Consider the following 25,406-nt stretch of genomic DNA (forward strand, 5'->3'; position numbering starts at 1 on the left):
AACTAAATCATTAAGATATAATAATTTGAATAACTGAATAATTTAGTATTATACCAATTAATTTATGATATTTTTGTGACTAATCAAAGTTAAAACCCCGAGTGAATATTTTGAGGGTTATATATATGTATATGTATAAAAGATTTGTTCAATGGTTCCAATGGTACCATCGTGTGCTAATTCATTTGTCGAAGTTTGAAAATTAAATCGTCTCCGATATCGTTGCTGACATATCCAAAAGCCAAACTTGAATATATAAATGTTTTCATACCTATCATGTGTGTGTGTGTGCGTGTATATTCATTTATTTTATCAATGTGTATATGTAATACAGTATATATGTGTTTATTATGATTTTATTGTCTCTCAATTTGCTTAAATTTTAAAATGAAATAAAAGAATACTCAATTGAATATTATCATTGAATTCTATCGATTTGCCATTAACTTATTTTCATATGGCATTTGTATATCAATAATTGTATATTCATATAATCGAACTAATATACCAATTACTGTTTAAATTTCCGTAACATCAAAATAATATGTATTAAATTTGTATCGTTATATTTATTATATTTTAAATTATTAACGAGAGGATTTAAATTACCATTTTATCAATATTTCCTGTTTATAAATTTTTCGCTATTTCTTTGAAATAAAATAAAAAAATATAATAATAAATACAATAGCATGATACAGAATAAATATATAAATTGTTATTAATAAGCAAACAGAAAAAATATTGTTTTTTAAAATAAATATTTGTTTTTTTTTTATTTTATTATTTTCTTTCCCTAGCTATATACATATTGTGGATTTATTTTTGATATTTTGACTGTGCTAAATAGAATCATTAATAATTTTCACTTGAACTTTTGACATTTTAAATTTGATACAATTATCATTTTGAGATAATTATTTGATTTTATAGATAGACACATCAAGTTATATATTAATTAATGATAACATTTTGACTGATAGTATTATAGAAATATTTACAAAGTTTAAAGGGTTAATTATTTATCAAGTGTAAGATTATAATTTATGAAATTTCATACAATATGAAAATAATAATACAATCATAAATATACGACTTAATGTAAATTTAACATTTCAAAACTTAACTATATGTTTTAATGATTTTATATACATAATGACTATATATATACATATTATATATGCTAACTACATTGTCATTTGGGTACATCTAACAACTAGATAATTAACATCATTTTAATTACCATATTTGTATTTTGTATATAGTTCATTATATTCATACTAACATGAAAAAAAATTTAATATAAAGAAAAGATTAATTCATTTGAAAAATATTTATTGTAAACAAATTAGGTTTTTATCAAATATACACTGAGAAAAAATAATAATTATTTTAGAATAATATTGAAAATAATTACAATATAATTAGTTTGCTTATGATTGAGACAAATAATACAAGTATATATAAATTCATACTATTATACGTTGTCATGATTTTGATGTTTATCAAATACCAGTTAAATTGATTGTATGTATTTTCCTTTATAAAATAAACCTATACAGAAGTTTATTGTGCCATTTATTGAGTTGTTTATATTCGGAGTCCTTTGAGAATCGAGTGAGCATCTGTATTTACCTAATGTTTATATATATATTCAACTTGACCATTTACTCATACTGCAGTGTATAGCTCTTTGATGAGAAATTTCGTGTTATCGACTCGAGTGTCACGTCAGGTTTATTACCACAATTCAGTTATTGCTCCACAGGTAGACACTGTTTACTACAAATGTCCAATACACGTTTCAATATATATATAAATATTCATTTTGTGTATCACAATGTGACGCAATGAAAATACGTCAATGCTTAATATATGCTTTTTTTTTTTTTTAATCATCAAATAAAGTCGATTTATTGATTATTTAAAATTTTTTTTTTTTTATATAAAAAGGACAAACATCATCGGTCTTCCGGACATTTAGTTGGTCATTGTTTGTCTCTCACTTACTCTTATATGAATTTCTTTCTGTTTCCTTTTTTTTATTATTTTTTTATTTATTTCGTTAGCAACAAAAAAACAAAAAAAAAAAAAAAGACCTGGTAACGTTTGTTGGGACGTGTGGCCCGCGTTACCCGTTGAAAATTAAAAATTTTCAATACTCCGGCTAGGGCCATGATTATTTCAAATTATTGCTGAAATATAATTTAATGGTGTATCAACAATAACATATTACTCGAATCAAGGCTTTTTTTTGGAGCCTTATAAACATTTTATTTCAACTCTATGATGACATTTTTTGGTCCGTTTTTTTGATTTTTTTTTCGGCGAGTCATAACTTTTGTTATAATCCAGATAGAGAGTTCGTATTAGGCTCAAATTATGCGCCTTAAGGCGAAGCAATACCTTTGGTTTCAAGTGAACCCTAACCTATATTTATCGATAGAGCGAATTCCCGCCCCATCTATGAGTCCCAAAGTACATTGGACCCATACTTCGGCATAGCCGGGATACTTTTTACCCTAAATCTATATAACCATGCTTTACAACAAATCACAAATGAGGTTTCGTATACTTTAACTTGTTAAACAATATAATATTGTCATATTGAAACGTTGTCCTAAAATAATTATTAATATATATTATAATTATCTTTCATGTATATTGAAATAAGTATTCATAATTTTCTCAATACATAAATACAAAAATATATTACTAATATTGACAAGACGGCATGCAAAAAAAAATAATGATCTTAATATTATAAAATGTACTTTATATATTTATTTTGAATCCAATCAAAACATTATTTTTTCAATCATGCAATAAAGCGTAGTTCTATTTTAAAAACAAAATAGATTATACGTGCATACAATAATGAATTCTGGTGACGTCTAAAACTTGAAAAAGATTGAGACTTATTACGTGTTATTATTATAATTCATATCTAATGCAATAACGTCAGAGCGCTCGATATATCAAATAAAATGCTATATTGCTGTGGGTGGAAAATAAGAAAAATTAAAATTAAAAAATTAAAAAAATTTAAATACAGTCGTTGATAAAATTAAAAGTAAATATTTTCTCCATTATTTTTATATGATAATTAGTTTACGAGATAAAAAATAAAAACGAAATTTTTTTTTGAAAAAATACTTTTTAATCATATAACCGAGACAACTTCTTTAAAGTAATAAATCGACTTGAAATTTTGACTGTAACTTCATTATAAGCTACCGATTGCAACAATTATAATAAAAAATGTTTATTCATATTGTTTTAATTTTTTGGTATATGATTATTCAATGTCGAGGAAAAATTCAATTTGTCTAACTTTGAATGAAAAAAGTCGGAGAATTTAAAAAAATTGAGTAACTTGTCAGTGGCAATATTGTTGAGCAGTATATCAAGAAGTTTTTACAAATTTTTCAGATATTTTTTTTAATTATTTACTAAGTTATTAATTTAACAACAAATTGCGCGTATACTGTTTGTATTTATATGGATATACAAACGCGCGAATATACGCGTTCGCGAGAGAGGGGGCTGACGATCACATACATAGCCCTAACGGCAGCTCGCAATTTGTTGTTAAATTAATAACTCAGTAAATAATTATTAAAAATATCTGAAAATTTGTAAAAAACTTCTTGATATACTGCTCAACAATATTGCCACTGACCAAGTTACTCAATTTTAAATTTCTCCGACTCTTTTTTTTTTCATCAAAGTTATATTACCCTCGACATGAAATATCATATAATAAAATAAACAATAGAAATAAATGTTTTTCACTACTACTATTTGCAATCGGCAACTTAATAAACTGTCAAAATTTCAAGTCATTGCACAAGATTGTCTTCGAGGTGCGACCAAAAAAGTATTTTCAAAAAGTGTTTATTTTATCTCATAAACAATATCATATAAAAAGTTTATTGAAAATGCCTTTTAATTTTAAGGCTGAATTATTTTAACCGCAATTTATTCCAAAGCGCAACATAACGACTCGGCGCTTCGAAATATTGCATCCAGCCTAATCCTGTAATTCAGTACCATGCACTTTGATTATACATATATATTAAATCATATATCAATCATGAAATAACTGGTCACTGCTCGTAATAATAAAAACTAAAACATTTAGTAATATTAATAGTATTTAATAGTTGTTATTTATACTTATTAAGAGTAAATAGTTTTGAATTAAATTATTATTATTTATTAAATTATTTTATTCCCAGATTTAGTGATACCATTAGGACCGGACACGACACCGAAACAAGTTCGGTTCCGTATCGTTTCAGTTTTTCGGGACGAAACCGTTACGGAACTGTCTTCTGAATCGCCGAAACGAAACCGATATAAAATTCAAGACTTCTAAAAATTCAAGACTACAGTAAAAAATTTAGATGAAATATAATAATAATCATTATAATAAGTGGGAATTAGTCGCTCAAATGACGTCAGCTATGATTTTTACAATACCACTACAGTAATATATGCTGCGGATTTCTCTCCGTGTACACGGAGAATTTTTTACTGTAGTCTTGAATTTTTGGAAGTCTTGAGTTAATGGTATACTTTACGCCAAAAATTACTGTAGTGTACAGCAGATTTTCCCGCCAGATGACATGAATATTTATTGGAAATCAATTGTGTTCCTGACCTCTTCTAAAAAAGTTTATTGTTTTTATTTTATTCATGAATCTAAATAAAAATGCGGTGAAACACATGAAAATTATAAAATGGTTTATTTTTTGAAAAATAATAATCACGTTACATTTTTATTTTGATGTTTAAACAATAAGGTTTTATTTAACTTTTTGTGTCGTTTTTTTGTTTTGTTTTGATTAACATTACTGTAGTGCACTAGGAAATTCTAGTCGATCCTGGTGGCCTCCCCACGCAACTTCTTAATTTCCAGTAGACTACAGTAAAATTTGTTTGATACTCTACAGCATTGTTTGCTGCAGATTTCTCTCCGTGTATTGAGTGCCAATAGCGTTACTGTTTTTTTTTTTAATTTTATAGGTCATAAAAATATTTCCGTTTGTATTTATCATAACTTATTATTCTTAAGTCTTTGAAATTCAATATTTGTATCATAAAAAAAAATTAAAAAATATATTAAAATTTGTATAAACATTTAAGATTACCCCGTAAAAGAGAAAACAACATGGCCAAGCATTGGGCCAAGCCTGGTAAAATGTTGCCAAGTCTTGGCTGCCAGTCTTGGTCAGTGCTTGCACCAGGCTTGGAGATTGACACCAATTTAAGCTTGGCTACCAATACTGGGCCAAGCATTGACTGCCAATACTCGGCCAAGACTTCCAAAAATTTAATATTTTTTTTTTTTTTTAATTTTTTTAATTGTTTAAACAATTTAATTTTTTTATTTATATAATTAATAATTTATTTGACTGAAAAAACTACACCATGATAAACGGTGAGTAGGTTGCAAAAAACCTGAACAGAACCATATATTACAAAAATACGTTCAATGGTAGTCCTCGAGACCCAGAACACGTTGCATCTATTGGCTTCCGTTTTAATGACCTGCCGTCCACAGGTAAGCCAGGTAAAAATTTGATAATTTAAACAACTCTTCCGCACATAATTTTTTATCAAGTACTTTTAATTTTATTGTATTAAATTAATTTTAAAATGGCTGCCTTATCAATTACCATCCGGCCGAGATATTAATTTTTGAAAATTTGAAAAAAACATGAATTTTAAAACACGTTATAAATGGCAGCCGAGCTAGGTTATTTTTTTTCAATGTATTTTAAATATAAAAAAAACTTGGCTACCAAAAAAATAATTGTTAAAGTGGTTAAAAAAATTATTAAAAATTAAATTGAATTGTAGAGTAATGCGGGAAAAATAATAGAGTGGTGGGGAGTTTTGTATCTTTCTTTTCTCTATAGTTTTCTTTTTCTAATATAAACTCCAAGCTGACTGCCAAACTCCCCACCACTCTATTATTCTCGCGCCACTCTGTAATCCCCATACCGCTCAGCCACCGCATTACTCTACAATTTAAATTTTATAATGAATATCATTGGAATACAAGCCTTGGTAAGCAAATAACCAGCCATGAGTCAGCCAAGTCTTGGCCCATGGATGGCGCACGATTGGCTGCCAAGCATTGGATGCCATTATTGGGACAAGACTCGGCTGTGTTGTGAGTCTTGGCAATTCCTACACGGGTTACAAGCGTAGAAAGTTATTTAAAAATTACAATAGAAAAACTTAATATGATTAATAATAGATATAGGCAACAATGTATTTAATATTATCAAAACAACAAACTGACATTCTGAAATTAATTTTTTTTTTTTTTTTCAAATACTTCTAAGTTGGATCCGTTTCAAATCAGGGAAACCGGATCCGGCTTAACTTAGCCAAGCCTGACTGAACCCGGAGATAACTTTGAAAAAAAAATGAAGTCCGATTGAAGTCCGGCATCCCGGATCCAATTCTGATCTGAAAGAAGTCAGGGAACCCGGATCTGGCTTACCTTAGCCAAACCTGACTGAACCCGGAGATAACTTCGAAAAAAAAAAACAAACTCCGATCCAAGTCCGGTTACCCAGATCCGATTCGGATCCGAAAAGAGTCAAGAAACCTGGATCCGGCTTACCTTAGCCAAACCTGACTGAACCCGGATTGACTTTGAAAAAAATCACACTTCGATTCAAGTCCGGCAATCCAGATCCGATTTGGATCAGGAAAGAGTAAGGGAAGCCGGATCCGGTTACCCAGATCCGATTCGGATCCGAAAAGAGTCAAGAAACCTGGATCCGGATTACCTTAGCCATACTGGATCCGATTCGGATCAGAATCCGGCTACCCGAATCTCATTTTCCACTCGGGTATAATGAGTGTACGATTGACAACAAATTTATTACATGTTTCCCGAGTCAATGACTACATTTTTTAAATTTGTTTATTATTAACGATAATAAATTATGATCATTTATATTTGATTATTATAATTCAATTCAAATATTTTGAAAAGCATTCAGTTTTTATGGTCTTCGTTGGTATATTTGATAAGTTTTTAATGGCGTACCATATTACTACACAATACTACATGAGCTACGAAAGTCCACTTAAAATAACAACAAAAGTCGTAGAAAAAAAATACAAATACACCATAACTATTGTAGTAAAAGAAAATATTCAATTTAATATAAACATGTAGTCTGAATTAATTTTTTTTCTTTCTTTGTTTCTCATTGTTATTCTACAAGAAAAGTTTTGTACAGTGTAATCGAGACTTTCAGAAAAATAATATAAAAACAAATAGTTAATTTAAAAATATATATTTAAAAAATGCAAAAGAAAAAATAAATACAATAAATAAAACAAAACATATAATTAAACTAATTTTATATTTTTCAGATATTGTTTATTCTCTAAATTTATTTTATATTATGTAAAATTGACAAATTTATTTTTTTTTATTTATTTTTTCGTTAAATGATGGCAAGACTTGTCTCCCTAGTTTCCGCCTAGATAAAATTCGCGTTAATCGTGCATCTCGTTAACGATAGAAAATGGTGTGAAACGATGAAGATGAATTTTCAAAGTAGTAAAAGGGAGAAAAAGGAAAATAAAATTACCCCTTCTTTATCCATGCAGATTCAATTTCACGCTGTCTGGCAAATGTGTACCACTAACTCTCAACCCCTTGAGAAAATTCATAGCACCACATCAACTGTACATAAACAAAGTGTCGATATAAAAAACAATTTTATTTATTTTTTTTTCCCATAAATTTTTTAAAAACTGTTTATACCTTGTTTACAATATTTTTGAATAAACTCATATATATATAACACACAATTTACATAAACCTTAACATAAACACAGTTCAATTTTTTTTTAACTCAACAAAAAATTTATCCACGAAAAAAAAATTATTTTTTTTTAAATTTAAATTTTATGGATGAACTGAGGAATAAAGTTTTCATATTTAGATAAAATTATTCTAAATTTAAGTAAACTTTGTTTTTAAAAAATGGTTTTTCATTTTCTTTTTCTACTAAATTTGAAGAATAATTATTTTAGTATTTATTGCTCAATTTTATGTAAATTTTTTTGTAAATTATTTCTCAAAACAACAGTAATCATAATTGAATAAATTCCAAGGGACATTGTATTCAATCGAGTTTTTGCTGTCTCTATGCTGAATAATTTTGTTCTATATAATATTAACAAAAAAAAAAATCAATAAAACTAAAAATATTCAAACCAAATTATTATAGGAAAAAAATTCACAATAAACCTTGGATTAAATAATTGTTCCAATCTCCAAAAAGTTTTAGTCTTTAAAAAAAAATACTAGCTATGCTAGGAAACTATAAAAAATGCTATGATCAGGCAAAAACATTTTTTTTGTCTTCAAATAATAATACATCAAATTTTATTAATTTATAGAATTTTATCCTATTTTATTTTTCATTCGAACACAATAAAATTTTTTATTTTAAAATGTTGAATCTGGTTACGGTATTGAAGCCTGTTGTGTCGTCGTCCTCAAAGGATATATGTATATGCAAATTCGCCTGTAAATTGACAATCCCCTTGCCTCATCATCTACTCTTATAAACAGTTTGTCAAAGTTGAGTTTATAAAGCATCTATCCAAGCTACTATGTAATGTTCAAAATAATTTTGGTATAGTTGGAAAATCAGTAAACCTCAAAAGCTAATGTATATGTATACATATATATTATATACACACGAAAGCAAAATATATATACAATAAATACATTGTAATACAATATATATACATATATAACCACCACCTAAAAACGCCTATGGTTATTCGTATTATACCAGTGGTTGTAGCTTGACCATACATACCCTTTTACTATCTTCCATATACATCTAAACTAAATTTCCAATAATTGCTTTTCACTTTCCCTAAAATGATAATTAAATTCTTGGATAATATACACAATATCAAACAACCATTTTATCATATTTATAAATAACTTAAGTTATATATATATAATTTTAATATACAAGATTGATTATGGTTGATAATAATTTCCATATTGTGATAAAATTAAATTTATATATATATATTTTTTTTTCCTTCTGTGAAATTATTAACTTTCATCTTAAACTTCTCTCACAATTTAATATTTCTTATCAATATCTAAATTTATGATTTATTAATTAAGTATCAATTTAAAAATTAATTCTATATAGTTTATCCTGTAGGCGAAAATTAACCTGAATTTATGAAACAGATTAAACTTGGAATAATTTTGTATAAAGTTAAACATTTAAAAAATATTTTATATTTTCAAACTAATGCTTAATTTAAGAAAAAATTAAATTAAATATTGTTGTTTTGAAAAGTTTTTTTTTTTTTTTTATGTATAGCAAAAGGTAGTTTTAAAGGGTCATTTGATATAGTTATATATATTTTTCTATGGCATCATTCAATAACGGTAATATTATACCTATTCAAAAGACTCAAAGTTTGATGTGGATTAGAGGTATATAGCAAAAAGGTATATAGTTTAGTAAATCAAGTATACGATGATATTGGTAGTTACCCATCGGCTTATCGATTTGAAACTGGTGTTCCTTCGACGTCACATCCAGTGGTAATAGATGAGCCCCAGGGTCTCAAGTTAACATATATATACATGCATGTGTGCATTACGTTGAACCCTCTGGCAATGCGTACAAGCAACCCCTTGAATATAATCCGTAACCCACCCTCGTTGATACACACTCACTCTCTTGTACCCCTTTTTTTCATCGTCAGACTTCCCCATCATAATTTTAGTAGTACATCGCTGATCCTGCACAAAGGCTAACATGAAAAGTTTTTTAAATTCTTCGTTAATTTATGGTTTCCATATTTTCAAATAAAAATTTTTTTTTAAATGAAAAATGCTCAATAAATCAATTGTATAAATGGAATATGGTTTTTTTTTAAAGTTATTATTAATTTTTTTTTTATAGAAAAAAGAAATTAAAATTGGTATACGTTACTCGTTAAGTATAATGATCATAAAAACTACAATATATTAATTGAATTGTTTTTTTTTTGCTCATGTTGAGTCAGTTTATATTTGTCAGGTATTTTTGATTGACTAATTGAAGTTGAACTATTATTATATTGTATTGTATAAAAATTATTGGGAAATAATTTATAGTACTTGCAATAGTTATTTAGAAACTATCCATCGACAATAATTGTTTTTTTTTCGAAAATGAATTTGTAGAAATTGATAAATTCAACTGTGTATAAATATAAAGAAACAATTAAAACAATTGCTGAAATAAATTCAATCAATGCTGGAGAGAATAAAAACCAAACAATTTATTTATTTATTTATTTTTGTAAATCTGATGCATTTACCAAGTATCGAAAAAATGTTATAAGTTGATAAATTAAATAAAATATTTGCCAATAGTTTGAAAATATAATGTAACTGAATTTTAAAAATTAGGTAGAATTGCAAATAACTTTTTTAATTACAAAAACCTGAAAAATAAAAATAAACATATAATGTCATTAATTTATTTATAAAATTTAATTAACTAAACTCTTTAATCGAATTTTAATCATTCATCAACAGAAACTTTTTTAAATTTTTTTCTATTCCAACAAAAAAAATAAACAATTAATTTAAAAATAAAAATTTGAAAGCTATAGTCAAACTATTCTAAAATAAAAAGTTTTATTTGAATGAAAAATATCAAACTAAATAATTTTAAATTCATCAACATTAATTATTGACCCCATGAATTATAAATTATTATTTTCATATTGATTTAAAATCTATCGCCACAAATAGAGGAAAAAGTTTGTATATGTGTGTTGTGGGTTGAGTGTGTGTGTTAGCGAAAGAGAAAAACCGATAATAAATTGAGCAAGCGACGATACCTAGAGATGGTACTGGGTACGGTATCGTATTTAATCATGGAGTTTTATATATATATGTACTTCCATGTATTTAACACAGTATTAAATACGGTATGATATCGTGAGGCTAAATATGATACCGATTTCAAAAATACGATGCTTCCATGTAAAAATTCGGTATCAATACGGTATTAAAAACTTGTGCATTGTGGTGCTAGCGTTACATGAACGTCGGTCATCCTATAAATAATTTGAAATATTACGATAATTAATATTAATAATATTATTATAAATTTATAAAACTTAATTACAAACTTACTGCTTTTAATTAATTTATTGTTAATTATTGTTATTTATTGTTATTTTATAAATTAAAATACCGTTGGAAAGCCTCCATTTACAACATGTGTAAACGGTTGAAGCGTTCAGAACCCCTGCATCGAATGAATCCAATGACAGGGGTCAATCTACCTAAGAACAGGTTTACGTAGATTAAGTTATGAATTAAAGATAAATTCATTTTATTTTTTCGCGTAATGTTGATCTACTAAAATTATCAATATTTCGTATCAAATGTTTTCTTTTAGGATCAAGCTTTACAATTGTTTTTTGCAGTATATTTTTAGCAGCATTGATATCGCGATTGAATGTAATTTTTCAATTAGGACAATACTGATATCTATGTGGTGATTTACTGGTAATAAGTATACCACTACATACACTGCATAAAATTGTTGTTCTAAATTCATCAATATTTATAACAACAATCATCGGATGATTATCAATTTTTTTTTTTAATAATGATAATGGTGATGCTGTGTATCCTTTTGTGGAACCATTCATTATAAATTGGCCAGCAGCAAACAGGGTTTTTCTTCCATCATTAGATGTATTACATTTTTTACCACTGTAAGTACTATATAGAATGAAATTGACTTGTTGATCAACAGCACGATTAGTTCGTATGTATTTATCAAAATCATTCAATCTAACATATCGTCTACTAGTATAAATTGGTATTGATACTCTGAACATTTCAAGACGATATTTAGTTGCCAATATATAATTATCTGATTTATTAATTATAAATAATTCTAATGAATTTTTTTTTCTAACAAATATTTTATTTTTTAATTTATTATTTGAACTTGGATTATCATTAGATTTTTCATTGCCATTTTCTTGTTCTTTTTCTTGTTCTTTTTTTTTTTCTTTTTCTTGTTCTTTTTCTTTATTTTGTTCTTGTTCTTTTTCTTGTAATTTTTCTTTTTTTTCTTTTTGTTCCGATTTCCATTTTTGATAATTTTTTACTTTCGGAGCTTGATTTTTATCATAATTATCATCAATAATTTTTGTTGATTTAATTTTAACCTTTTTTTTTCTAACCTCCATATATTCTTCAATTTCAATCCCTTTCTTTTCTAAAAATTTTTCATATTTATCTTCGAAAACTTTTACATATTTATCGTAAATTTGTCTTTTTTCTTTTTCAGGTTCTCTTGTTATATTTTCTTATAATCATACGTGTATAATGACCAGTATTTGCTAAAAATTTTTTACTTGGTAGACAATATCGTATTTCTTTATTTTTATCACCAATATCATCAATTGAAGTAACAGTAATTGAAGCATATGCTAATTTTTTACCTGGATCAGAACTAGTAAAATTTTTAAAAGTTTCTTTAGATAAATTATTATTATTATTTTCTTGATAATCATCATCATCATTATTTTCATCTTCACTAAAATCATTACAAGTAAATATATTAAAATCATCATAATCATCTTTATCCTGATAATATTCATTATTTTTTTCTTTATTAATATACATCATTACTATCCAGGAATGATGAGTGACTTAATAGTGGTTTATCAACTGATTTTCTTTCAACGACCTAAAACAAATTCAAACAAAACAAAATAAATAAATGGATAATTAAAAAAATATATAAAATTGATTGAAATTATTGAGTAGCTTACTTGAACATTCATATTTAAAATAATTTTTTTTTTGTGTAGTATCTTACCTCCAATATTGCATTCCAGTTATCTAAAAAAGTATATTCACTTGTAGATGGAAAGAATATATCGTACAAATAAAAAAGGGTTGTCAATGGATAGCCTTCATCAAGAGATATCATATCTGTTGTTTTATCTTTAAGATCAAGCTTTTTTTTATCTTTTAATGCTTTTGACCATTTGACAGTTTGTCCATGTAAAAATTTAATTTTACTTGTATATTTATTTATTTCTTCATATTTATTTACCAATGATAAACGAATATTTTCTGTTAATAAGTATTCTAGAACACGATCGTACCGTTGGAAAGTGTAGCTAAAATATCGTGGTTTGCGTCGGTTCGAGGGTTCGAATCCCCTCATAGGTTATTAGTTTAGGAAAAAAAAAACATCGTTCACAATGTAAAGTTGCACTGTACTTCTGTTAATTAACAGAAGTAATGTTAAATAAATAATTTTTTTTTTATTGAATTGAATCTAATTTTGACTTGATATAGGAATCTTTTTGTCCTCAATTTAAAACACAACTTGATTATTTCCATGAAGCCTTGTTCTAAAATCTAGAACTGTTCTTCTTGAAGTGAGAACAAAAAGATTTTTTTTAAGAAGTATGCGTTCAAATTCAAGACCATTTTGGATTATTTTCAACTCCAAGAAGCCTTGTTCTAAAATTTAGAACTGTTGTTCTTGAAATAAGTACAAAAAGATCTTTTTAAGAAGTATGCGTCTAAATTCAAGACCTTTTTAGCATTTATTTCAAGAATTTTTATTATCATTACAAGAATAATTTTTCTTTTTTCAAAATACTAATTTAGTTTCATTTCAAATCTAAATCTGTCATGTTTCAAGAATTTTTTTGGTCTTTTAACAAGAAGTTTTCCAGTCATAACAAGACCTTTTTATCTTCTTTCAAAACTAAAAATTTCCTAGAACAAAAGTTCTATCTGGTAGAACTTTTTTTTTCAGTGTGAAATTTCTATTCCGAGGCAGCTCAGAAGAACTAATACCAGACTAAATATTATGCCAATTAATCCGTATGTCGCAATTCCTGAGGGTTCGAAACGTGAGGGAAAAATTAATATATTTATTGTATTAAAATTCAATATGGGCCATAGCAATTTTTCTCGATGAGTGCCGCCTATCCGTAGTTTGAACTTTTATCTTGTACCATAGTAATTTTTGAAATAGGCATATGAAAAATTTACAAAGCCAATAGGTGCTTTCTTTCGGTAGTTTATTTTTTTTCCAATTTATTTTTGAGCAGGGTAGTTGAATTCGCAGTCAACAAAAAAGTCAGTTTGCAACAGCGTCGCACATAAAGGGCTGGATTAAATATGTTTAAATTCTTATTTTTCAAGAATTACTTATTCGACGCCATTGTTCTCTTCACAAGTTTGCATAATATGCGCATCGACGTGAAAAAAAATAAACCACCGAACGAAAGCACCTAATACTAAATATTGAAAATTGAAGATGTAAATTGTAAAGAAGTAGATATTAATATTTGATAAGACAAACAGTAAATTTTACAATGTAGAAAATTGAAAAAAAATTAATACACCCGAGAAATCTGTTTGAAACATATTAAAATTTAAAATAAGCAATATTAAATTTTACAATAGTTATACAGTTTTTTACCCTGCATCGTGCCCCCCCCCTCCCGCCCAATTAAAAAATAAATTGCAAGTTAAATAAGTTACATATATCGATAAGTTTTATTTTTTTCTATCAAAATTTCACTTGTAAATTAAAATAAATTTACTTTTAAAATCCCATGAAAACTTCAATGGAAGGATAATATTACTGACTTTGAATAAAACACATTACATGTCATTCCGTTTTTACTGTTAATATTTATCACCGCGTCTTACTCGAAAAGTCGACTATAGTCGGGAAAAAATCTTGAAGATAACCAGAGATAACCGGAAAAGATACACGCAGATACCCCATTTGATTATATCTTCAAAGACACGCGCAGATCCTTCAATGTCATTAGTGAAGACACCCGGCGGTATGCATAAAGTTTACGGTTACGATCGTTAGGTATCTTAAAATATCTTCGAAGATCTGGAAAAATATGTGTATGCCTGCACAAACATGATCAAGTAAGGTACCAGCAGGTATCTTCTAAATTTTTCCTTGGGTATCTTTAAAGATATTCAGTAGCAAATATAACATTCAATGTTATGATCGCTGGGTATCTTCAAAGATCTGTAGCGATCTGTGTATGTGTTCACAGATATTATCAAATCGAGTATCTGCGGGTATCTTCGGAATTTTTCGCCGGGTCGACAAAGGCAGACCAATGCGCAGAATAACTGACGCGCAGTCATTCGATTTTTTTTACTATGGCCCATTAGAATTTCCACCAAACACTTTTGATAACTACAGTCAGTTGGTTTATTGTAGTATTTAAAAAGAAGCATAGTAATTTTTTTTAACTTAAATTTGTAAAGATTTCATGTTACGTTGCAGTTTTTATTTTATACAAAGTAAAAAATCGATATCTCAAACATTGCTATGGTCCATTGCAATTTTTTAATCACAACATTGTTTTTTTTCTTAATATTTACTGAAAAAAATTGATAAGTCGACCGATATTTTTTGAATACTGTGCGAGACAATTTACAATTTACAAGAAAATTTACTGTAAATTTTTTTCCGTGTATGAAAAATTTCACATTTGTAAATATTTTTTCTACAAGTTATGTAAAAAAACCACATAATTTACTCAATAATGGTTATTTTTTAAGTGTTTTAAAAATTAGTAATATCGGTTTGTTTTCAATATTTCAAACGAATTCGGGTGTTTGAAATACAAAATAGCCTACGTCTTAACAAGAGGTAAAAATAAAAATAATACTGTCTGGAGATTTATCATGAGATATCACTAGATCAACTACCTGTAGGGGCTAAAGCGGTGTCTCCACACGCAAGCTTTTCGTGCAAGACCTTGCACCACTAGATTATCATCACTGAAATATAATAAAAGTGGAAGGTGAACTCTCGCGTCATAAGTGTCACTAGTTTGTGTAGTACTAATTTGTATTTACGTTGACTGTACAAGATTTGATGTGCGCATGCATGCGCATGTGTGAGTGAGAGCGAAATACACCCGTACATGGAGTTTAACAAGGAGGGTAATCTGTGACGTCACACTGTGTATTGGCATAGGGAGCTGTTGAAGCTCACGGAATGGAGCAAGTCAGTACGTTTTTCTGCCGGTGATGGCGCTAGTAGCGAGAAGATCCAAAGTCACATGTTGTTTTTGTTTATATTTTTTTTTTTTTTGTGTAGCTCAGTTAGAGTATTCCTTCATTATGTAAAAAAATAATACAACTACATAATACATTATTTATTTAACAAATAAAATTAAAGCAATTTATTTTAATAAAATAAACACCAAGGACAAGCAGTGTCTAAGAAAAAGATAAAGCTAAGCAATTAATGTTGCTTACCATATAATTTCTTTATAGTCACATCAATTCTTTAGCTTCATCTTTTTCTTAGCTACTGTTTTCCTTTGGTATTTTTTTTATGATAATGTTTTTTACTTTAATGTTAAATAAATAATTTGGAATAAATAATAAGGATTTGTATTTGTATGGTGATAGAAAAACCATGCTGATGGATCTCTTTTAGGATTGTTGTGAGATAATTTATATCACAATTATTTTAATGATAATATAAATAAATAATTAATAAATATCATTGTTTACAGATTGAGAAAAAAGAACGTGTACATTTTTATTTATTTATGCTAGATGTACATAGTAAAATTCATCAAGTTAAAAAAACAATGAAACGTGTTTATAGTAGTACAAGACTTTGACCATTTGATCCAATACCACTAGTTGCTGATATGATTATTGAAAAATCATAGCTATTATGTTTTGATAAATTTCAGACAAGACAAAATTAAATTTATAAAAAATCATGATGAATTAAAAACATTAAATTTAATATTTGATAATCATAGGTAACTGATATTGCTGGTATTTTAATAAAAAAAAATACCAAGCACAAGCAAGAGACTAAAGAAAAGATGAAGCTAAGAAATTAATGCAGCAAAAGGAATTATGTGGTATAAGCCTTATCAATTCCTTATAGCTACATTTTTTTCTTCGGATACTGCTTGTTCTTGGTATTTTAATTTATTATAATGTATTAATTCAATTTTATTTGTTAAATAAATGAGAAAAATTCCAAGGACAAACAATGGCCAAAGAAAAAATCGAACAAAAGAATTAATGCAGCCAGAAAAATAATTGAATAGGCAGCATTAATTTCAGAACTCCATTTTTTCCTTGGCCACTGCTTGTCTTTGGTATTTATTATTTAGTAAACAAATAAAATTATAGCAATATATCTTAATAAAAAAAAATACCAAGGGCAAGCAGTGGACAAGGAAAAAATGGAGCTAAGAAATTAATGCTGCTTACCACATAATTTCTTTGGTCACATCAATTCCTTAACTTTTGGTCTAATAGTAGCATTTCCATTTTCCAACTGAATCATCTGGGTCTTGTATTTTGATAAAATAACAGCGATTTTTACCTTGTCCAATTTTTAATCTATAATTAATTAATTCAGTAAATAATGGTTTCAATATCGTTGCATCAGCAACTTCATCAAAACATATATTAGCCATGATTTTTCAATAATCATATCAGCAACTAGTGGTATTGGATCAAATGGTCAAAGTTTTGTACTACTATAAACACGTTTCATTGTTTTTTTAACTTGATGAATTTTACTATGTACATCTAGCATAAATAAATAAAAATGTACACGTTCTTTTTTCTCAATCTGTAAACAATGATATTTATTAATTATTTATTTATATTATCATTAAAATAATTGTGATATAAATTATCTCACAACAATCCTAAAAGAGATCCATCAGCATGGTTTTTCTATCACCATACAAATACAAATCCTTATTATTTATTCCAAATTATTTATTTAACATTAAAGTAAAAAACATTATCATAAAAAAAATACCAAAGGAAAACAGTAGCTAAGAAAAAGATGAAGCTAAAGAATTGATGTGACTATAAAGAAATTATATGGTAAGCAACATTAATTCCTTAGCTTTATCTTTTTCTTAGACACTGCTTGTCCTTGGTGTTTATTTTATTAAAATAAATTGCTTTAATTTTATTTGTTAAATAAATAATGTATTATGTAGTTGTATTATTTTTTTACATAATGAAGGAATACTCTAACTGAGCTACACAAAAAAAAAAAAAATATAAACAAAAACAACATGTGACTTTGGATCTTCTCGCTACTAGCGTCATCACCGGCAGAAAAACGTACTGACTTGCTCCATTCTGTGAGCTTCAGTGAAATTCGAGAGATTACCCTCCTTATACACCTCCATGCACCCGTATGCAGCTATCTCTGGCGACACGTCCCTGCATTGGCTGTGCATAGGAGTTCACCTTCAGTTTTGTTATATTTCAGTGTCTATTACTAGAATTTTAGTGAAATCAGCCGTAAATCGCCTTGCAAGTCTATTACAGCCAATGGAACATGTTTTATTTTTTCGTGCAAGGACTTGCATGAAAAAACTTGCGGATGGCCACACCGCTTGAGAGACTCAAGTTTTCTCATACAAAGCTAGCATGTAAGACTGTTTACCCCCGGAAACAGCTAGATTTTACTTGCATATCATTAGATAGTCTAGTTGTTTTTATAGTAATAAAGGCCTTGCATGGAAAAATTCACAAGTCGACACCTTGCTTCCACGTTGTGTCCACGTTCCAAGATTTCGGTGCAAGACCACTTATTACCAAAAACAACTAGATTTTTTAGTGATATTTCTAGTTATTTTTGATAATAAACGGTATTGAATGTAAGATATGCACGTAAATCTTGCATAGTAGACACTATCTTTGATTTGGACCGTGAATCAACTAGTTTTTCTTTTTAAAGCAAAAATTTCTAGAAAACAACGTATATCATTCGATTAACGTCCTGCATAAATATTAGTATTTTCCCGGTACAATTTGGCGGTAAAGCTAAAATTCGTTTGTAAAACGCACTGAGCATGCGCAGCAAGTTGAGTTGTGTTAAACTTGTAAACATGGCCGTCCTCATCCCATAAAACTAGTGATATGTCCCCAGCTGACGTGACTTTTCTAGTAATTTTACGTGCTGCGCATGCTCAGATCGCTCAGAATTATGTCTATAAGCGAAAGTTAGCTTGTCGTGAGTTTGAGCTCTAAATCATGCAACAACATATCAGTATTTCACTGGTAACTGGTACTAATAGTTGTACAGTATCTTACCAGTAAGTCACCAAAATATTGTTAAAGTGGTGTGTTCACGGTATAGAAATCGCATGCATCTTTTTGCACGAAAAAATAGAACATGTTCCATCGGCTGTGATCACTGAAATATAAAGCGGTGTCTCCACGCTATAGAAATCTCATGCAAGTTCTTGCACGAAAAAATGGAACATGTTCCATTGGCTGTGATAGTCTTGCAAGGCTTTTAAAGACTGATTTCCACCAAAATTCTAGTAATTATCTAGTGATGAAAGATCTTGCAACCATTTCTATAGCGGTGTCTCCACGCTATAGAAATCTCATCCAAGATCTTGCACGAAAAAATGGAACATGTCCCATCGGCTCCGATAGTCTTGCAAGGCTTTTTAAGGCTGATTTCCACCAAAATTTTAGTAATTATCTAGTGATAAAAGATCTTGCAAGCATTTCTATAGCGTGGAGACACCGCTTAATAAAACTGGAAGCCAAACTTCGTGTCGCCGAGAGAGAAACTCAATGGTTGTCCTGTTGTCCTTGTCGGTACAGTCACCTCAACTATAATTGGTTGAGACTAATGAAATATAATGTAAATTTTATATCATGTAGTACTAGTTTGTTTTGACGTTGACTGTACAAGATTCAATGTGCGCATGCGTGAGAGGGAAAGCCAACCAATATAATAGGTGCTTTCTTTTGTGTATTTATTTTTTTTCGTGTTTATTTTCGCGCATGCGCAATTGAATGCGCAGTCAGCAAAAAGTCAGTTTGCAACAGCGTAGGACATGAGGGGCTGGATCAGCCATGTTTCAATTCTTATTTTTTAAGAATTATTTGTTTGATGCCACTGTTCTTTCATCAAGTTTGCATGACAGGCGCATGTGCATGATCATGTGCATTAAAGTAAAAAAAAATAAATACACAAAAGAAAGCACCTATTGCTATCTCTATGCGTCGAGACACCGCTTCAGAAATGCTTGCAAGATCTTTCATCACTACTAGAATACATTACTAGAATTTTGGTGGAAATCAGTCTTTAAAAGCCTTGCAAGACTATCACAGCCAATGGAACATGTTCCATTTTTTCGTGCAAGAACTTGCATGAGATTTCTATTGGCTAAGTACCGGTTTTGTGATCCATAGTAAAGTTAACATAGTATAGTATAGTATAGAGAAGAGAAACGTTAGACTATACTAAAAAACTGTAACTATGGACTACAAAACCGGCCTTGTAGCGTGGACACACCGTTTAACTAGGTATAACCATGGTATAAATATACTACCTGGTATATTTCTACCATGGGTATAACCAGAATTTGAATTATTAGTTATTTGTAAACAACTGAGAAATACATGCAATTTATCTTCTGTTGTTGTTTGAGATTTATCGCTTTCAATTCAACGTCAAAATAATACTTTAAAATTCTCAATATGTAGATATCATACATGGCATATGTAAACTACATGTATCATACACGTAATATTCCAAGTGCTCAATTTGCTCATCGCTGGCCTAAACAATAATACCAAGAAGACTAGAGGCCGCTAGTCCGCTAGTCTTCTTGAATAATACGCATGGAGGTGTATAAGGAGGGTAATCTCCTATGTTAAAGCATAGGCTGTTGGTGAAGCTCACGGAATGGAGCAAGTCAGTACCTTTTTTTGGCGATGGTGGCGCTTTTACTACAACAGTTCTATGGTCACATGGTATTTTTGTTTACATTTTTGGCAATCTCATAATACATGACAATGTGACACATCAAAGTATATGATCATTAAAAAATTAAAATTACCGGTGTTTACATTCAATTTTTTTTTATTTAGTTCGAATGAATCATTATGGTCTACAGTCTGAGTTGACGCATGTATCATATGTAATGATGATTTAGTTGGTACATGAACATTACATTGCATTGGTACATATAATTCGTACTCATCTGGTACATGAACATCAGAGTCATTTTGTTCATGAACATTACATTGCATTGGTACTTATCTTTTGACTTGTCACATTATCATGAAAAAATATAAACAAAAATAACATGTGACCATAGAACTGTTGTAGCAAAAGCGTCATCACCGGCAGAAAAACGTACTGACTTGCTCCATTCTGTGAGCTTCAGTAAATTTCGAGAGATTACCCTCCTTATTCACCTCCATGAATAATACGTATTGCAACGTATTGCGCACGATTACGGCTCGGTAGCAACTGGAAGGGAAAGCAGGGGTTCATGACGAAAAAGTTTCGTAGAGGTCTCTCAGTAGCACGACTGACTGTATTTTCATCGGAAGTTAAGTGTCGTGACGCTTATGATCGTTGACCAGTGTATTTTTTTGGTTATTCTTTTGTTATTTTTTTTCGTATTGTTTGTCAATTGTTCTAATTGTTAACGTTGTTAGTGATTATCAATATTGTGATTATAAAAGTGAGGTAGTAAAATTTATAAATATAAAATTGAAGTGGTTTTATATTGTTACATTTTTTGTCATTGAATATAAGCGCCATTGCGGCGTTTGTCTCCATGCCGCCGGCATTACATGCTTTTGTAAATTTAGAATATTAAAATGGATTTTCCTTGCATTTCCATTGTCCGAATATTTTTACAGAATTTATCAAATCCTGAAACACAACTAAAGACCGAATTGTTTTTTTAAAAACAAGTTTGGAATGTGAAATTCATTTTTTTTTTTTTTGTTTCAAAATTTCATTTGGAACAAAAAATATTATACACACATACATATATTTTGGAGGTTGGAAACTACGTTTATATGGCCTTGTGTATATATGCACAAATTTACATATACAACTGATATTGTAATAATCAATTTTAGTACTTATTATTATGATTTTTATTGTCTATTATTTGACTACTGGTTAAGCATTTTATTGACGTTTTTTTTAACCCGTTGTAGTAGTTTACATTGTGTTTCTCAGTCTTTATTTAACTTACTCCTATATGAGGGCTTTATTTTAGTGTTTTTTTTTTTTTTATAATATCTCTGAGGTCTTTGTTAAAAGACATTTATTTGTTGATTAACTTCAGTTTTTTTTTATTTCTATTTTAAATAGTTTATTTTGAATTACATGAATACTAGAATTACATGTTTATAAATTTTTAAATCTCACAATTATCGACTGTGTTTTTGTCTATATAGATTTACATTTGATTTACTTGACACTTTATATTATGAAAGAGTTTATGATTTTATTGTCAAGTTGATTTTGTTTTTGTTTTCAATTTTAAGGCCCATTTATTTATTTCTTCTAAATTGGTTTAAAATTTTGTTGTTGTTATAATTTATTATGTTGAACCTGTTTAACAATTGAATGTAAATTTTCAACGCCAGGAAAATAGTAATTTTCTAAGTTTTTTTATTCTTGTACGACGTGGAAGCCAGCTGAGTGCTTATCGGTTTTTATCATTTTAAAGTAACGCCTCCAAAACTACAATAATATTATTCACAAAAAAAAAAAAACAAAATATATTATTATGTCTCACGGAATAATGTGTTATCTTTAATAACAACTTTTTTTTTTTCATTATTTATTTATTAATTTTAGCAAATGCAATTATTATTTTCTATTTTAAATATAGTGAATTCGTGATTCAATCGTTCATTGATCCGTCGCAACTTTCAAACCGCAAACAATCAACAACTGTACTCAAAATAATTAAGAAAAACCTCACAATTTTTTATACAATTTTTATGCTATCATCTGTATCACATAGAAACCCCTCAATTTATTTATCTCATTTTTTAATATTATTATATTTTTTCTCTCAATCACATTTCTACAAATATAATTTCAATTTAAAAAAATTTTCATCTCGTTTAATAATTATTTATTCTTTTATTTCTTTGAAGTCAACACAAACAACTTTTTTTTCTTTTTTCTTCTGAATCTCAGTTGAAAACTACTCGACCGTTAGTTTGTGCCAATTACCTTGCTCTACGAAGAAAATCAAAAAAACGAATTAAAAAAAAATATTTGCAAGAATCAATTTTCTTCTCTCATTGTGCAATATAAATTTCTCGTTAGAATTTTGTTTTTTAATTTCAAAATATACTTGAAAAGTATTCATGAAAATTTCTATTATTATTTTCTTAAAAAGACAATAATATTTTTCTAAACAACATTGTTAGTCTTTTCTTTATTTTTGTTTTAATTTACGCAATTGAAATTGAATAATAACATTTGTATTATTTTTTTATTCATTCTTTGTACATTGATATGTTAAATGTGTCTGTATATTTTTTTATTATAAATTTTTTTTTCAATTTATGCAGCGGAGTGAATGTCAACACATGTGATGATATATATTTTTTTTTATATTATTTTATTTTTTGTTATGCATAAAAACAAAGCATGAAAACGTACAAGCCAAGTGCAATATGCACCAAGATGCAGCAAAAAAAGCATACAATGAAAAAAAAAAAAAAATGTAAAATGAGACATATCCTCTGGCTTGTAACGGACCAAAGCATGGCAAAACTCGTCCTCCCCTCTCACATCTTCATCTAAAACTCGTTGTTAAACCGGGTGTCCAAAGTTTACCATGAGCTCTTCTTTTATTTTTCCTCTTTCCCCTTGTAATATATTCTCCAGTAAAACGGGGGACATTGATTGGTACAATGCAGTTGCAATGTAATTAGTATCATCAGAAAAATTCATCTAAAGATTTTTATTATATAACAACACTAAAAAAATATAAAATATAAAAGTTTTTCCTACACAATCCAATTTTTAAAAATTCATTTTAACGAAAAGTTTTATTTAATTTAATTTTAAAAGAAAATTATATATATATATACTTTTAGAGTGCATTAAATTCTACTTGAAACGACTTTTTTTTTTTTTTTTTATATATATGTATTTCACTTTTATTAAACTAAAATTTTCATATTTCACTTAATTAATTAAAGGAAATATAAATTACAGTGTCAGCTAAATATAATTTTAACTTGATTTTTAATTACATATGAATATAAACTTACTATTTTACAAAATCAATAAACTCATTTACAGTTATTTTTTTTTTTTTTTTACTTTTAAATTTTCATATTATAATTTTTTTATGTAATTAAAAAAAAATCACTTGAAGTTTGATATTGTAGATAATTGAAAAAAAAAAATTTTTTTAACGAGTAGTTTGAATGTAAAAAAAAAAAAAAATTATTTAATGAAATATACATACTCTTTCAAGTGTTTTTAAAAAAAATATTTAATGTTTTAATGATTAATTAATTAATTTCTACGTATTTCTTGTTTTTTTTTACAGTGTAGAGACTGATTCTACCTGGGATCAATTGAGAAGTTCATCCCCTGAGACTCCCCCAGCCAAAATCACACGCCTTATTACCTCACCCCTATCCTCTTTGTCCTCATCCGTAACCTACTCCCCAGTTTGTAATTTTTCACAAAATATTCAAACACGTAATATTGCTGCTAAACAAGCAACAATAACATCAACAACTGCTGGAACAATTATGGACGGTATGGACAAACCGGCGCTCAATGATGACCCCTCGGTCACCCTCACTATTCGCCTCATCATGCAAGGCAAAGTAAGTACATTACATACCTATTAATTATTTTATTTTTTTTTTTTAAATCACAACTTGTTAATCTTAAATAACCAAGCATAAAAAATAATTATAGTAGGTTTTTTTTTTTTTTACTTTTTTCAAATTAATTTTAAGTATATGTATATTATTACTGTTTATTATTATATAAAAAAAAAAAATTCATCATTTAAAATTCAAGTTTTTTGCAATTTACAAAGGAAACTTGTCAAAGATATATTAAAAGAAAGAAAGAAATTATTAGAGATGATAAAATGTTGTAATAAAAAAAAAAAAAAAAACATGTCTGTGTCTGTGTCTGTCATTGAGCTCTGATTAAAGGCTACAATCAGATGGAAGTCTGGGAAATGATAAAAGAGACATGAAACGATATAAAGTATAAGAATAAAAAAAATATATTTGAAATGGAAAAAAAAAAAAAGCGAGTGGTTACGAGAGAAATAAAATAAACTGAATAAAGATTCTTTCTTGGCACGCATCCTTGCCTACAATTTTATTATTGACATGGGTCATGGGTATCTTTTTTTTTTTACTCTTTTGATTTTCGTTTTGACGTAAATGGTTTCGAATCGAAAAAAAAAAAAAAAAAAAACGAAAATAGATTTTTATTTATCTAAATGAAATTATTTAT

At 28.0% G+C, this 25,406-nt stretch overlaps 1 protein-coding gene across 6 annotated transcripts in view; it reads left to right on the forward strand.

The window, feature by feature from the left end:
- Positions 1-25,406, forward strand: part of LOC122849507 (poly(rC)-binding protein 3) — a 164,434-nt gene that overhangs the window by 114,968 nt on the left and 24,060 nt on the right. Inside the window, exons 1-2 of one of the 6 annotated variants that reach the window (XM_044148218.1) lie at positions 21,638-22,004; positions 24,472-24,757. In XM_044148218.1, the coding sequence (XP_044004153.1) occupies positions 24,680-24,757 (78 nt within the window). In that variant the 5' untranslated portion in view covers positions 21,638-22,004; positions 24,472-24,679. Of the gene's footprint in view, positions 1-21,637; positions 22,005-23,689; positions 23,838-24,471; positions 24,758-25,406 lie in introns of those variants that run through there. The other 5 variants (XM_044148214.1, XM_044148216.1, XM_044148215.1 and 2 more) reach the window with 5 other exon arrangements.

Source organism: Aphidius gifuensis, linkage group LG2, assembly GCF_014905175.1.
Source record: "Aphidius gifuensis isolate YNYX2018 linkage group LG2, ASM1490517v1, whole genome shotgun sequence".
Classification (NCBI taxonomy): domain Eukaryota; kingdom Metazoa; phylum Arthropoda; class Insecta; order Hymenoptera; family Braconidae; genus Aphidius; species Aphidius gifuensis.